At 55.2% G+C, this 16,334-nt stretch overlaps 2 protein-coding genes and 1 long non-coding RNA gene across 7 annotated transcripts in view; all 3 read left to right on the forward strand.

Moving 5' to 3' along the window:
* Positions 1–3: 3 nt before the first annotated feature.
* Positions 4–3,086, forward strand: LOC116558459. 2 transcript variants are annotated; one of them, XR_004272014.1, is made up of 3 exons: positions 4–104; positions 2,114–2,263; positions 2,674–3,086. It is a non-coding gene; the product is annotated as an uncharacterized LOC116558459 (long non-coding RNA). The 2 variants fall into 2 exon arrangements; XR_004272013.1 differs by having other exon boundaries at positions 84–875.
* A 1,794-nt stretch (positions 3,087–4,880) lies between these two features.
* On the forward strand, positions 4,881–7,658 carry SFTPC (surfactant protein C). Its single transcript, XM_032288466.1, has 6 exons — positions 4,881–5,063; positions 5,759–5,917; positions 6,263–6,385; positions 6,617–6,727; positions 7,081–7,231; positions 7,445–7,658. Exons 1-5 carry the CDS (start codon positions 5,022–5,024, stop codon positions 7,219–7,221), a joined length of 576 nt encoding a protein of 191 aa, XP_032144357.1. The 5' UTR covers positions 4,881–5,021; the 3' UTR covers positions 7,222–7,231; positions 7,445–7,658.
* Positions 7,658–16,334, forward strand: part of BMP1 (bone morphogenetic protein 1) — a 51,052-nt gene continuing 42,375 nt past the window's right edge. For 3 of the 4 annotated variants that reach the window (XM_032288462.1, XM_032288463.1, XM_032288465.1), the window contains exon 1: positions 7,658–8,721. In XM_032288462.1, coding sequence (XP_032144353.1) covers positions 8,574–8,721 — 148 coding nt within the window. In that variant the 5' untranslated portion in view covers positions 7,658–8,573. The remainder of the gene's footprint in view (positions 8,722–16,334) is intronic. The other variant, XM_032288464.1, reaches the window with a different exon arrangement.

Raw genomic sequence — 16,334 nt, forward strand, 5'->3', positions numbered from 1 at the left:
GGGGCGGCGGGGGGAGGCACGGGCCTGGGAGTCGCCAAAGGGAGGAGTGGCCGCTCCGTGCTCTACCGGGCGGTCTCTGGGGCCATCCGCGTGTGTGGCTGCGCGTAAGTGCAACCGTGTGAGCGTGTACTTGTGTCTCTGTGTGCTGGGCACGACCGTGCGCGCCGGTGCTCACCGGTCTGTGCACGGGCACATGCACACACCGCCTTCTGGAGGAGCTTTGGGGTGAGGGATGCCTGTGCTTCTGGGTACCTGGGTTTCTTTGCATATGGGGACACATCCCCTAGGCAGAGCCAGGGGCATGTCACGAGTGACAGACGCATATCTAAGTTAGCAGGCAAGATTAGAAGCACAAGGGCGTCCTGGAGGAGTCTGAAGTGCGCTTCTAACTGGATTCACATGTTTTTCCACGCGCCGCTGAACAGCATGTACCTTTGTGTCAGCATGAGCTGAGAAAGGAAATGCAGCCTCTGGAGCTGGAGTGGGACTATGTGGAATTCTGGAACATTTCTCACTGCTCAGCCACAGCCTGTTGGAGCTGGGAAGCGCGCTGGATGTTTTCCAGTCCAGCCCTTTGTCTAACAAATGAGGAAACTCAGGCCCCCCAAAAGAGGCTGGCTAAGCTTGCTATGCATCTAGCATGTGCTCTGTACTTTCCCTACTTCATCCTCTCAATCGTTTGAGGCAGGCGATAGTAATTCCCTTTCACAGATAAGAAAAGCGAGGCCTGTCATACGGGAAGAAAAGGTATCAGCAGGGATTTCCGCCCACTCTGCCCAACTTGACCATTTCCCGTCGTCCTTCTATGTGGGCCTCTTCCTAGTATGCCCCTGGGAGACCAGGGGTCCTTGAGAACACTTCGGGGAGTGTCTGAGGTCAGAACAATTTTCCTAATGTTGTTAAGACATGATTTACCCTTTTCACTTCTATTAAGCCCCACATTGAAAAGATTTCCAAAACTGTAAAGCAATGACACTCCTCTCTAATTTTTTTTGCTTTGTAAAATAGTTATATCCATTAAAATTATGATTTAGTCATAACATATAATGGGTTTATTACTGATCTTTTAAATTAATATGTAAATAAAACTTTAATTCCTCAGCAACTATCAATAGATGTTTCCCACATAAACAAAAGCTCTTTAGGGTCCTCAACACTTTTTGAGAGTATTAAGAATCCTGAAACCAAAAAACTTGAAGACTACTGCTCTATACCATGTTAGGTCCCCGTTGAAGGGGGATGACTGTCCGAAGAGCTTGTGGGCTCAAGGCAACGGGAGGCTGGCTGTCAGCTGCCTGGGCTCCTAGTCTCGTGCCCTTTCCACATCAGTCCAGGGAACGGAGACCACTGGCTTTAGGATGCTTCCCCAGCTGTCCCCAGCCTTTGCCAGCAGGGGATTCTCTGGTCTGAGCTTAAGTTGTGTTCTCCCAGCCAGGGATGCCCCTGCCCTTTGATGTCCACTTGCTGCCACACATCCAGCTGCCTTGCTGCCCTCCCCATGCCAGCTTGGGTGGAGGGAAGCAGTGGGGGTAGGGAGGTGGCTGGGGCAGCTGGGCAACTGTCCCCACCCGTCCCTGGCACGGCTCTGCCCAGTACACAAAGAGCAAAGTGAATCTTGTCCCAACCCCTGCAGCTGAGGGGCTGGAGGACTAAATGGGGAGGCCCATGCAGAAGAGGTGGCCACCGTGCGCTGTCCGTCACCCACGGCTCTCGGAGGGGGTCAACCCAGAAATAGAGAGGGTGAGTCTGCACTGTATTCTTGGCTAGTTAGAGGTGCCCGAGAGGATGACGTAGATGTGCTAATGACGATGACTGGATTTCACACCCAGGATGTCATTAAGTCCTCACAACAGTGTGATGAGGTGGACAGCTAGGACCTGACCCATTTCACAGACGAACATACTAATGCCTAGCAAAGCAGGTTGACTCCTGCTGAGTCCCAGAGCTGGCCAGTGGAAGCACTGAGACCTTCACATACTGAAGGCAAGCACTACTGACCGCTGTTGGGGTTGGTCTCATTGTTGACTATCATTAAGTGTTGGTTGTTTGTGAGCTTCCTGCCCAGTGGCATGTTCAAAGAAGCCTGTGGGAAGCATGTGCCTTTCCTTTCCAGGGCCCACAGTTGGGCTGGAAGATAGAGCAACAAAAAGCACCCATGTCACCGATGAGAACATTTATGTGTGCCAAATGGCGGGTGGAAGGTGCCACAGAGAGGCTGAGGATTTCAGAGGGCACCCTGAACTGGAATGAGGTCACAGAGCAGGTGCCATTGGCTCTTGGCCTGTTTGGGTGGGTGGCATTCAGAGAGATGGAAGGCCAGAATGCAGGGTTCACGCCTGTAATCTCAGAACTTTGGGAGGCTAAGGTAGGAGAATCACTTGAGGCCAGGAGATCAAGGCTGCAGTGAGCTATAAAACTGATTGCGTCACTGCACTCCAGCCTGGGTAATAGAGGGAGATTATGTCTCTAACTAAATAAATAAATAAATAAAATTAAAATTAAAATAAAACCAGAGACGTGGAGAGGGATTGGAGGTGGGCTTTCACAGAGGGAGAAATGGCTCAAATAAAGGGCAAAAAGTGAGAAGGCTGCAGAGAGGGCTGGTATGGAGGAGGGGAAGGTTGGCACACTCAGCTGATGACAAGAGCAGGCTCGTGTGTTTCCTTCTCCAAGGAACCCAAGACCTCCACCTGGTTGGTGTGAGCCCTCCAGGAAGCAGGCACCCTTCCCCAGCCCTCAAGCAAGCAAAAATCCGGGTTTAAGCAAGAAGGAGGAGAAGCAGCAGCAGCAGCAGCCACAAAGCCTATGACAGCTACAGCCCAAGGAGACTGAAGCAGGGGAGACTGAAGGCCTGAAGAGCAGAGGCTTCTTTCAAAGAAAAAGACCCCTCTCCCAGCACCCAGCGATGACGGCAAGCCCCACCCACGGTGCTTGCTAAGAACAAGTTCCACATGAGGATAACACGCCTCCCCCCCCCCGCGAGATGTCCATAGGGACCCCGAGATGCCTGCAGTGCTTGGCTCTCCCGCTGGCCAGCTGCCCACCTGGCTGGGGCCCAGTACTCGTGAGTCAGCCGATCAATCCCAATGTTGCCAGGACGATGGGGGTGGGAGCGGGGGCCCTGGGGGAGGGCAGGGGTGGGCACTGCGGGAGAGCTGTCTCCTACATCTGGCACCTGCACACAGCTGAGGCCGAGCTGAGAGGACACTTCTTCAGGCTCCCCCGCCTCCTGGCATCCCTCCCCTCCTTTCACTGTCCCAGGACACTCTCTGGCTGCTGGAGTCTTAGGCAAATATTTAAAGGGGCAGCTAGGGGGTGAGGAGGGTGGTGGGAGCAAACACTTCCTTCCCTTTCTCACTTCTCAGGGGCTCTCAGCTCAGATGCCATGCTATTAGGCAACCTGGGGACTGAAGATCCTCCAAGTGGAGAGGGAACAGGAAAACTCGTCAGCTCATGACCGAAGGGCAGGGCTCAGGTGGGAAGGGTCCAGGGCAGGGGACAGGAACTGAGGTGGCATGTTAAAGGTAAAGGATAGGAGCTGGTTAGGCGTAGTAGCTCATGCCTACAATCCTAGTACTTTAGGAGGCTGAGATCACTTGAGCCCAGGAGTTCAAGACCAACCTGGGCAACATGGCGAAAACCCAGCTCTACAAAACATATGAAAATTAGCTGGGCATGATGGCACGTACTTGCAGTCCCAGCTACTTGGGAGGCTGTGGTGGCAGGATCACCGGAGTCCAGGAGGTCAAGGCTGCAGTGAGCAGTGATCTTGCTACTGCACACCCGCCTGGGTAATAAAGTGAGACCCTGTCTCAAAAAAAAAAAAAAGATAGAAGGATAAGAGAGCAAGGCCTAGAGAGGGAGGCGTGGACTCTGCCTCAGTCACCTGAGTTTGGAGGTGAAGGGACTTCAGAGACCACCTGGCGCAAAGAGTGAAAGGGAGCTGAGAGGAAGGGTGAGTCAGCCCAAAGTCATGGGCAGATGTGACCTTGTAAATACGCAGAGATGGCTTTGGGGAAAGCAGTAGGAAAGAGAGATAATGGAGAAGGAGACTGTCCCAAAAGTTGATCGTATTTGGGTGAGTAGCATTCTCACGGCAAATTTAGGATCAGAATATGTAAAAGGGAGTCTAGGGGGTGGGGTGTAGACCACAGGGTGAGTGGGCTGATTTGAGGATAAGGAGACTGGGAGCCCGCCAGTGACCAGAGCCAGCCCTGTGTAGGGCTGTCCAGGTGGAAGAAAACAGTGTCAGACCTGGAATCTGCCATCAGCACAGTCTGCAATTGACAGACAAGCCCACAGCAAAGAAGGAAGCACTGCACATGAGTAAGAGCTTGCCATCGGTGGGGCAGAGTTTCCAGAATTAGGAAAATAATGACTGGGGGCAAGTTTGAGGTTGGTACCAGATGTGTGGGAGGAGGCAAGGTGAGAGAAAGAGTGCTTGAAGTGGGAATTCGGCCCTTGCAGGGAAATGCACATTTATGAAATACCCAAAACTGATGTCAAAGCACCTCCTGCCTTCAGCGGAGTCCCCTCAGAGTCTACAGGCGCTGTCTCCAGAACGCGCTTCCTGGAGCGCATCCCTAGGCATGGAGAAATTCTGTTGGGAAATGTGATGGTCAAACCTTGGCCACCCGCAAGGTTTAGGCTGGCAGAAGAACAAGCAAAGCCACAGGGCAGCAGGAGCAGGTGCCAGCAAGGAAGGCAGGCACACCAACGAGATACCCACGGTGAGAGGTGCAGATGCCCCAAGGGCAAGTTTGCTCAGCTCACCTAGGTTTGCTCTTGCTGGGGCTAAGAGGACTCATGTGCCAGGGCCAAGGGCCCTTGGGGGCTCTCACAGCTGGCTTATCTGGGCTTTGGTTCTGGAGGGCCAGGAACAAACAGGCTTCAAAGCCAAGGTCTTGGCTGGCACACAGGGTGCCTGGTCCTTCACCTCTGTCCTCTGTCCCTACGGACACATATAAGACCCTGGTCACACCTGGGAGAGGAGGAGAGGAGAGCACAGTGCCTGCAACAAGATGGATGTGGGCAGCAAAGAGGTCCTGATGGAGAGCCCGCCGGTGAGAGAGAGGAGACAGAGAGAGAGAGAGAGAGAGAAAGAGAGAGAGTGTATGTGTGTGTGTGTGTGTGTGTGTGTGTGTGTGTGTGTGTGTGTATGCATGTGTGTGACGGGCCCTGCCTCCTCTAACCTCCCTGGCCTGTTTCCTTATCCAGATCCATTCACTCAACTAACCTAGGGCTGTGATAAATCAGCATGGGGACACCAAGACCACTAAACCAGAGACCCTTGGGGAGCAGTTCATGGGCCGAGAGCCACTATAGGGGTTGATGGAAAGGGCTGTTTGTAGACAGCCCCAAGTAAGAAGCCATGAAATACATCAGAGGTCAGGGGACACTTCACAGAGAAAATGTCACTCCTACTTAATGGGAGTGATCACTTGGGGAACAGAGAGGGGCTGGCCATGGCTGGGATGCCAGGGGGCTGGGGGAAGCTCAGGAAGAGACAGATGAAGCAGGCTCTCTGGGGTCCCTCAAAACTAGACCCTGCTTCTCAGCTTCTGTGTGTCTATGGGTTTGTTAGAATCCAGGCCGTCTCCTCCAAGAAGCCTCCTCTGATCTCAGCCCTTCCCTGCCCATCCATCACATCAGCTGTCCAGCCCTAGGTGGCCATGGGAGGGTGTCCAGCTTGTTTAGAGAGAGGAGGGGATACCCTCATGACCTCATGCCAGTCTCCCTGCCTGCCCCACCCTGTCAGGACTACTCCGCAGCCCCCAGGGGCCGATTCGGCATCCCCTGCTGCCCAGTGGACCTGAAACGCCTTCTCATCGTGGTGGTGGTGGTGGTCCTTGTCGTCGTGGTGATCGTGGGAGCCCTGCTCATGGGTCTCCACATGAGCCAGAAACACACGGAGATGGTGAGAGGTGTGGGATGGGGCGGTAGTGGGCACAGGACATGCTGGACAGAGTGGCTGGGTGAGAGCGGTGTCAGGAAACTGTCCAAGGGGAGTGGAGGGGAGGCAAGGGGCACAGCTAGAAGGAAAGAGGCAGGAATCAGGTTGCAACTCAGCCCAGGCTTTTCCACAAGGCCCCTGTCCTGCAGCAGGACAGCTGGCTCCCTCCAGCACCTGGTTCCACTCAGCCTCCCTGAGCTCTCGGGAAAGAGGGAAGCACATCTGAGTACAGAGGTCTGAGTATGTGGATTGGTACCGCAGGCTGAGTAAGAAAGGGGAAGACCAGGCAGCTCTCTGCGCTTTCCCCAGGTCCTGGAGATGAGCATGGGGGCGCCGGAAGCCCAGCAACGGCTGGCCCTAAATGAGCACCTGGGTACCACTGCCACCTTCTCCATCGGCTCCACTGGCCTTGTGGTGTATGACTACCAGCGGGTAGGTATGCCCAGACCTCCTGACACTGGGATTAGTGACAAGACTCTGCTAGAGTCACCCAGCTGGGCCACTTCATCCACATCCATCTGTCCCCTCCTCCAGCCCTTTTTGCCTGAACCCCAGATTCTAGTATGACTCCTGTGCCCAACCTAGACAGAGCTGGCTAAGGATCTGGATCAGGGAGCGAGCAGGGCAGGAACCCCCGAATGATCACCAGCATTCTGTGCCCAGCTCCTGATCACCTACAAGCCAGCCCCTGGCACCTGCTGCTACATCATGAAGATTGCTCCAGAGAGCATCCCCAGTCTGGAGGCTCTCACTAGAAAAGTCCAGAACTTCCAGGTATGTGTGTGAGTGAAAGGAGTGGGCAGTCTGCCTGCCAGGCCTGCTGGGAGGAGTGTCTGAATGATGGCGATTTGTCATCTGTAAAGCACCGTTCCTCGTGGGCTGTGGACTGACTACCCCTCTTCATACTCACCTGCACGACTCCTTTCTTACCCACCCTGCTGCCAAGCTGCTGGGCTCAGCTGAGCCCACTCACCACCTGGGGGCTTCTGACTCCAGCTCAGTCCCCCTTTCTTGGTGAGAAAACAGAGGCTCAGAGAGATTGCCTGACATGCCTGAAGTCCGACAATACGGGCTACACATGGGATAGAAACTCACTTCCCAGATTCCAAATGGAATGCTTTCTGCAGGCCAAGCCCGAAAAGCCAGCCCCTAAGCTGGGCCAGGCGGAGGGGCGTGATGCGGGCTCAGCACCCTCCAGAGGGGACTCGGGCTTCCTGGGCATGGCCGTGAGCACCCTGTGTGGCGAGGTGCCGCTCTACTACATCTAGAACTCCTCAGGTGAGCAGGTGTGATCCCAGGGACCCTGATCAGCAGTGGAGGAGCCCTCGGGCCATCTCCCCTGAGCAGTGGAAGAGCGCTCAGGCTGACCAGGCGCTGGGGCGTCCATTGAAGCCAGGTCATCCAGTGAGCTCAGGGGAGGGGAGGCTCATACCAGTATTTCCCACTCCTGGAACCTTCTCTGTCCAACCTCAACATTCCTTTACTTCACAGGGTCAGTGGAAGCCCCAAGGGGACAGGAAACGCCCCAAGAAAAGGGTCTTTTGCAACTTTTGCAGACAGGCAAGAAGCTGCTTCTGCCCACACCGCAGGGACAGGCCCTGGAGAAATGGGAGTTTGGGGAGAGGATGGGAGTGGGCGGAGGTGGCGCCCAGGGGCCGGGGAACTCCTGCCACAACAGAATAAAGCAGCCTGATTGAAAAGCAAAGGGTCTGCTTCCATCTTCCCGCAGGACGCAGTGCTGCCCCGGCGGCGGCCTGCCAGAAAGGGAAGGGGGTTGAGGGAGCAGAGACGGGTTTGCCATTTTTCCTCTGTCTCAGGGCGCTGGGGGACTGGGTCCACTCCGGCGGAGTAGAGGGGCTTGCCGGGAGCCATCCACGGGCTTTCGGCGCCCTCCAGCGGCGTCTCCGGAGGAGGGAGAGACGCCGAGACAGCGAGAGAGACAGAGCGCAAAGAGCGAGACGCGAGAGAGCGAGGGTCCGAGAAGGGGAGCAAGGGAGACGTGGGCTGAGAGACAGACCCGAGGCGGGGGCTAGGGGCAGGGGCGGCGCGAGAAACTGACAGCGTGTCCCGCGGCGGGGCGGGGGCTCGGCCGGGCGCCCGCGGGGGACGCCGCCGCTAGAGGGCACCTCGGGAGCGGCAGCTCGCCGGGCACCCCGGGGGACCGAGCTCCCGCCCCGGCCCCGCGGCCCGCGCCCCGGGCGGCCCGAGCCCCCTCCCCGGGCGCGCGGCTCCCCGCCTTCCCAGCCACGGCTGGCGCGCGGCCCGGCCCGGCAGAGCACAGTCCCGGCCCCGAGGGGGGCCGAGCTCGGGCGAAAACCCGCCCTCCAGCGAGCTCATTTCCCTAAAACGGGGGGGGGAGCGGGAGGGAGGGAGAGAAAGAAAGAGAGAAAAAGAAGGGAAGGGAGAGGGAGACGGCTGCAGCCCGAGGACCGGCGCGGAGCCGCGGGCCGAGCGGGGGGCGGGAGACAGGAAGGAGGGAGGCTAGCAGAGGGAAGGGGAAGAGGTCGGGGAGCGCGGGCGGGAGCGGTCGCGGTCGCGGTCGCGATTGAGCGAGCGAGCGGGCGAGGGACGCCCTCCCCTGGCCTCCAGTGCCCGCTTCCCTCGCCGCCGCCCCGCCAGCATGCCCGGCGTGGCCCGCCTGCCGCTGCTGCTTGGGCTGCTGCTGCTCCCGCGTCCCGGCCGGCCGCTGGACTTGGCCGACTACACCTATGACCTGGCGGAGGAGGACGACCCGGAGCCCCTCAACTACAAAGACCCCTGCAAGGCGGGTGAGCGCCCCCGGGTCCCCCGGCGGCGGGCCAGGCGGGGAGGCGCGGGCGGGTTCGGGTTCGGGGTTGGGGGAGGACAGTCCAGTGTGGGAAGCCGGGAGCTGCCTGGTTGGCAATGCAGTGGGGAACAAAAGAACGAGGGGGAGAGGAAGGGGGGTTTGGGGGACTTTTCGGACTGAAGTTTTGCTGCTGGTGGAAGCTGCTGCCGCTGCCTCTCATCTTCCCAGAGGATTCCTGGGGAAGTCTCCTTGGGTCCCGGGAAAACCTGCGGGCAAGGCTGCTTTTCCTTCTGTAGGAAACTTTTCCGGCCAAACTCCTGTGCGTGTGTGTGTGTGTGTGTGTGTGCATGAGTTTTCTTTCCCCTTCTCCCCCCATCTCTCCTGCTCCAGGAGCTGGGTGTTTCCCAGCCTCTATGGGCTGCCCTGGGGCTGCACATCTGTCCGGCCTGGAGCTGGGGGGCCTGAGTCTCCAAGGAGCAGGTCCCGGAGCCACCACCCAGCCCAAGTGAAAGAAGAAATTTTGCCAGGGATTCCCTGAGATCGTGCTCTCTGGGTATCCCGTGGTTTAACCAGTAGCTGCAGCTTTCTGGGACTTAGGAGACAGCTGTCAAAGTCAGAGAAGCCAGCCCAGACGGGGGACTTGCCTTTGCCCCTATGTGCCCAGAGACCCCTGCCAAGGCTAAGTTGGGGTGGAAAGAGGGAATACAAAGAGAATCCAGATATTGTATATCCGCTCTGTCACCCCTGAGACACCAGAGGCTAATTAGCCGAGGTCAGGGCCCCGGAGTGTGTGTTTGCCTGTATGTGTGTGTGTGTTCTTTGTCTCTGTGTAACCCCTTCACTCCTGCTGGGCCCAGGAGGGTCCTGCCCCTGGAGTGACCAGATGGCCAGGCACTCAGGCCATTTGCCCGATTGCGTGACCCTGAGCAGGCTGTTTAGGGACACACAGGGACAAGAAAGCAGAACTTTTCCTCGACTTCCTGCCTGACTTCAGCTCATCTCCAAATAGCCAGAGCCAGGGGAAGTGGCACGGATCCTAGAACCGGACTGCCTGTGTGGGGCACAAGGGGCGGAGGGGCAGGCTGCTCTAATCCTGGCTCTGGGGACCCTGTTCAGGGAGTCTCCCAGGAAGATGGACCACAGGCAGGAATAAGAGGCCCATCCGATGGAGATCAGGGCAAATGCCTCAGCCCTTCCCCCTCCACACCTGCTGGGCTGAGCGTAAACCAGGACATTCGCTGTCATCTTTCTCGCTGGGTGCTGCGAGTGGGCACAGGGCAGAGGGGACTTCGCATGGGCTTTGAAGGCAGGCACATCTAGCTTCCAGTCCTGACCCCGCCATTCATGATAGCTGTGCCCCCTGGGAATGGTAATTATCATGTCTGGACTGCAGTTCTCACACCTGTAAAATGGAACTGATCATACATCTTTCCACAGAGTTTGTGGAAAGGGTTAAATATGAGAACATACATAAAACACTTATTAGTGCCTAACACGCAGTCAGCACTCAATAAATGTGGGCTCCCTACTCCTTGTCTTCTGTGCCTCAGACTCTCACTTCATTTTTTTGAGGGGTGTGGGATTGCTGGTGTCTCTTTGTGCCTCTTATCCATCAATCCATCAAAACATAATATGTGTTACGGCCTGGGATGGATGTTGTGGGAGGTACTGAGATGTACAAGCTAGGACCCTGCCCTCAAGGAGCTTACACTCCATTAGGGACCCAAGACACCTACAGACATAATCAACAACACAAATCAAGCCACACTGAATGCCACATTGGAGGGTAGGACGCTAAAGGCTCAGGGAGTCTCCTGTCCCTCTTCAGCCTGGTGGTGGCAGAGAAAAGTGATCACAGCAGGCTGGGAAGGTCTGTGGGGTCTTCATGGAGCATTTGGGGCTGGGGCCAGGCCTTAAAGAATGGTGGAAAGCCATTCTGATGTCTTTCCCTTCTTGTTGCAAATGGGAGTGATTTTCAGAGCAGCAGGAGGCTGAGGGCTCTCCCCCCCCAGTCTCAGGTTTCATGCTAGGGTGGGGCTGGCTGAGTTGGAGCTGCGAGTAAGGGTTCTGGAGAAAGCACTCCAACTGGGTGAAGTGAGGCTGGGTGGGGCGGGGGGGGGGGGGCTGGGCCAGGCCTGGGGGCAGCTGAGAGGGCCCCGGAGCCTGACAAGGCCAGGACTTGCATCAGATCAGGCCTCCCTCTCGGGTGTGACTGATGCTTGAGACCTGCTGCCCACCTCTGAAGGAAACTCACATGGGCGTTCCCAGGCGCTCACACCCACGCCCCTGGGCGACTGCCCTCCAGACACCAGTCCCTGGGCTCTGTTCTCCATGTTGCCTTCTCCTTTGTGACTTTGCTTCCCCTACCCTCTGCAGCCCTGACCTCCAGATGCTGGAGGTGATGACAGCAGGCATGGCTGTCCCTGCTTCTTTTCAAAGGCTGGGACTGAAAGCTCCTTTGACTCCCACAGCTTACCTGTGACCTTTTGTGTTGCTCTGAGGATAGCCAGCTCCCTTCATTGGAAGTCACCTCTGGCCATTAATGACCAAGTTATGATTGCCATTGTAGTAAGGGCAAAATTAAGACGCTTGCTACCCTGGAGACGTTCCTGGACCTTCTGGGCGAGACCAGGACAGTGCGCAGGAAGCCAGGCTGGTCTGTTTGTGTGCTCAGAGCTGGTGCCACCAAGCCCTCACTAGCCCTTGCCCAGGAAGACTTTGAGGCAGCCCTGACTTCCTGTATGTCAGGATGCCAAGTCATGAAGGGGGTCCTTCTGCAAGATTTCCAGCACTGTTTGGCTGCCCCAGGTGACCAGCCAACAAGCCCCCTGAGAGACCCTGGAGGCAGGAATTGGGACGCAGTTGATCACATAAGCAGAGAAGCCCACGGGCCTGACCCCATGGGGGTGAGGCTAGAAGCATGTCGTACCCAGGTCTGGGTAGTGACCCTGTGCCAGTGAGGCCCCTGCTACCACCTCAACCTCATCTGGCAGCCCAGAGTCTGCAGGAGCGGGAGGGGGCAGTGCTCATCAGCCCACATCCTCACCCCACCCAGGGGACTGCCTGGCCTAGGTTTGGACATCAGAGAGCCATAGGGGATTAGGGTACACCCTCTGAGGTCGAGAAGCAATCTCTCACCAGACCACGTTCCCCCTCTAGATAGCTGAGTCATCCCACCCACCCTGGCCCCTACCCCCTGACTCACCTTCTGATTTCAGTGCCCCAAGGGAGGAGGAAAAGACTTATATTCTCCCTGGGCTCTAGACGTTGGGGGAGGGGCAGTGGGATTCCCCAGGAAGGAGGGATTCTTAAGAATTCTAGGCTGGGTGCAATGGAGGCCAAAGTGGGAGGATCACTGGAAGCCAGAAGTTTAAGACTAGTCTAGGCAACACAGCAAGACACCCATCTCTACAAAAAAACATTACAAATTAGCTGAGGATAGTGTCATGCACCTATAGTCCTAGCTACTTGGGAGGCTTAGATGGGAGGAGTCTGAGCACGAGAGATCAAGGCTGAGTCCAGGAGCTGGAGGCTGCAGTGAGCTATGATTGCGCCACTGCACACTAGCCTGGGTAGAATAAGAGACCCATCCAATGGAGGAGATCGGGTGAATCCCTCAGCCCTACCCCCTGCACGCCTGCTGGGCTGCGGGTAAACCAGGACATTCGCTGTCATATTTCTCGCTAGGTGCTGGGAGCTGGGACTGGGTGACGGAGCAAGACTCTCTCTAAAAAAAAAAAATCTAGTTTCTCCAGAGATTTGGAGAGAAGATATTGGGGTGGGGGGAGTAGAAGCAGCACTCTTCAGGCCACTGGGAACCTCCTAAGGAGATCCAAGAGGGTCAGCTAATCTCCCTCCCTCCCTGTCTCACAGGAGTGCATCCCTGTCCATTTCTAAGTACGCCCTTGTCCTTTGGGGGGTGTGGCCTGTGAAACGCGGTGCATGCCGGCAGTTATCTGTGTGTTTGAAAACACAAGGTCCTGCATGGGAAGAGGTTGAGTGTTTGTTTGTGCACATTTGTGGGTGTGTCGCTGCCTCATGGGCAAGCCAGTTCACCCATGCGGAGGGGTCTTCCTGAGTACATACAGGTATGGGTGCAAGCATGCACCTCTGCAGGAGGGCACATACGTGATGAAGTCCATCCACATGTTTGCAGGGGCTTGGGTGTGTCCTCCCTCAGCTAGAAGCTGTGTTTATGTGATGGGACATGCATCAGTCCTGCACATGTGGCTCATTACACCAGCCAGTCTCCTCTCCCCACTTCCCCAGAAGCGGATGCCTTGCCATGCCCTTGGGGAAGAGATGAGTCCAGAGGTTGACCTGGAAGAGTGAGATTCTTCCCAGGCACAAGCACATAGCTGGGCCCAGCCACAGTCCTCCCCGCAGGTTTACAGATGGAAAACAACACAAACATTTTTTTATCTTGTGTTGAAAATAACTACTACCCTGACCATGACCCAGGGCTTCCTTTGAGTAAGGAAAGACCTCTTGGACTCCTTAGCATCCAGATTCCCTCACTTCCCCAGAGGGGACCCCAAATGCACAGAGCCCCAAAGCCCAGCTCCTGCCCCTAAGGCTCTCCTGCCCACCTCCTCTCTCCCCACCCCCACTCGGTTCCCACGCATTCTTCAGTCATGACATCCTCACCCCAGGAGCTCAGCAGCCAGGCCCAGGCCCTGCCCTGCCTTGCATTTGCTCTGCCCTGATCCTACACTGGTCCTGGGTCCGCGGGCCAGCACAGTTCTGTGGCCTCTGCCCTGGGGTTTTACTCAAGGAGGGGTGGGGGCAGCGAGTGTGGGCAAGCCAGCATTTCCTGAGGAGGTCTAGAGCTGACCTTGAGCTTTCGGGTTGTTGTTGGGATAATATTAAAGTGGCAGGTGGGTGCTTACCATGCTGCATGCTCTGTGTTAGGGGTTTTGTGTATATGTCTTATTTTATGCAGTAATCCTAGGAGACAGATTCTGGTATGTAGGACAACATTGAGGCTTAGAAGAGTTTACATGACTTGTCAGCCAATAGTAGCCACTCTGGGATTCCAAGAAAGGCCTGTCTGACTCCAGAGACCTTGCCCTTTGCTCTATGTCCAAAGATGATTCTACATGTCCAGCCACACCTGTATGTGGTGATGCCTGCGGGTTTGGGTGTGGGAGCCTGCAGGTGCAGTATCTGTGTAACATGCGTAAGTGGGGGGCATTCATGTGGCACATGCAGACCTATGTGAACTTTGTCAAGTGTGAACCCACTGCTCCTTCCTTGGAGAGTATCCCAAGAGTGGCTAAGGCCACTCTTGCATGTCACCTGAGAAGCATCTTCTGTGGCTATCCCATCAGTTGCTGAGCCCAGGCCGTCTGCCGAGGATGGCAATTTAGGTAAGAGATGCTTTCTCATGGGGTGGAAGAGATTTGGGGCCACTTATTGGCTGGTGACCTTGAGTGAGTCATTGCCTGTCGTAGGCTCAACGGTTCTGATCTCTAAAGTCAGGGAGGTGGGCTGGAACCTGGCCACTTAGGTTATCTCTCTGAGGGTTTCTAATGGGATACTCCTCTGCAAGAGTATGGTGTGGAGTGTGGCTTACTAGGCATGTTGTGGGCAGGCCAGGATTAAATTAATTAATGGGAAAGCACTTTGCCAATTGGAAAGCATCACATAAATTTCAACAGATATTTACATAAGATGTCATTATCACGACTCCTACTGGCTTAATGGGTTCAGAGCTTGCAGCTGGTTTGTGTGTGTTGGAGCTTGTGCATGCATGTGGTTTTTAGGACTGTCTGTGACTGCGTGTGTAATTCGCTGTGGATTGTCTATTTTTGTGTATATGTATTTACAGTAGGGGTTCTAGACAGTGCAGTGGTCACTGGACTGGAAATGGGGAGGCCTGAGTTATACATTCAGCTTTTCCAGGAACTAGCAGTGTAGTCTCAGTTAAGTTGTTTCTTTTGGGACCTCGGTTTCCTCATCTGTAAATTGGAAAGTTGGCCTTGATGACTGCTACAGTCACTCCCACATTCTGTTGATCCTGTCTAGGTGAGGGTGTGTCTCTGAGCATGTATTTGCAAGCCAGAGAATATCAGCGTGGCAATTCATTCATTCAAATATCCGGAAAGCGCAGTGCTAGGGGCTGCTTTCGTGTGCAAGGATGTGTGTCTCTGGCTTTGCTGGCTTTGCATTGGATGGCAAGGGTGTGGATGTCACCATATGTCCATAGGAACACTAACGTTGGGTGTCTGATTGTGTGTGTGATGAAGTCAGTGTGTATGTGTGTGTGTCTTCACCAGTGGGGCCGACTGGGGAGGAGAAACCTGTGTAGAAGCCCTCAGGGTTAAAATAATTTGTGTAATGCGACCTCCAGGCCTGTATAGCACTCTGCCTGGATGAGAAGCAGATGTCGCCATGGGTGGAGCTGCAGGGAAGCTGCTGTGGGTCCCACCTCCAGCCCAGCCTCTTGCCTCCCCCAGCCCAGCCCAGCTCAGCGTGCAGTTCCCATCTGAGCACTTTCCAAAGCAGCCAGTTCTCTGGCCTCTGCTTTCTTTTCTCCAGACTTATCAAAAGGAAGACAGACAGTTCAGCTGGGTCTCTGGAAACATCCCTCCCCAGCTCCAGATACTGGAATCAGAATGGCCCTTTAAAGAGGCTCTCTTCCCCTCTGGCCTTTCTGCTTGGGTAGTATAAGACTTGGAATAGAAATGATTTGAGAACTATTAAGTCTTTTCCTCTTAGCTGGGAAGCTCCCAGAAGGTATCTTCATTTCCCAAAGATGCTTATCTGTTCCAATGAAAATTAGAGCATTTTGGCTGGGTGCTGTGGCTCATGCCTGTAATCTCAGCACTTTGGGAGGGTGAGGTGGGCGGATCACGAGGTCAGGAGTTCGAGACCAGCCTGATCAATATGGTAAAACCCCGTCTCTACTAAAAATACAAAAATTAGCCAGGCATGGTGGTGTGTGCCTGTGATCCCAGCTGCTCAGGAGGCTAAGGCAGGAGAATTGCTTGAACCCAGGAGGTGGAGTTTGCAGTGAGCCAAGATTGTGCCACTGCACTCCAGCCTGGGCAACAAAGCAAGACTTCGTCTCAAAAAAAAAAAAAAGAAAGAAAAGAAAAGAAAAAGAAAATTAGAGCATTTTATTTCCTTTCCTTTTCTTTTTTTTTGAGACAGGGTCTCACTCACTCCGTTGCCCAGGCTGGAGTGCAGTAACGCGATCTTGGCTCACTGCAGCCTTGACCTCCTGGGCTCAATCGATCCACCTCCCTCAGCCTCCTGAGTGAATAGCTGAAACTACAGGCATGCCTGGCTAATTTTTATGTGTTTTTTTGTTTTGGTTTTTTTTTTTGAGATGGAATTTTGCTCTTGTTGACCAGGCTGGAGCGCAATGGAGCGATCTCAGCTGACTGCAACCTTCACCTCCCAGGTTCAAGCTATTCTCCTGCCTCAGCCTCTCAAGTAGCTGGAATTACGGGCATGCACCACATGCCCAGCTAATTTTGTTTTTTGTTTTGTTTTTAGTAGAGACAGGTTTCTCCATGTTGGTCAGGCTGTTCTAGAACTCCTGACCTCAGGTGATCTGCCTACCTCAGCATCCCAAAGTGTTGGCATTACAGGCGTGAGCCACCACGC

Source organism: Sapajus apella, unplaced genomic scaffold (assembly GCF_009761245.1).
Source record: "Sapajus apella isolate SASKATOON/1434 unplaced genomic scaffold, GSC_monkey_1.0 scaffold21, whole genome shotgun sequence".
Lineage (NCBI taxonomy): Eukaryota > Metazoa > Chordata > Mammalia > Primates > Cebidae > Sapajus > Sapajus apella.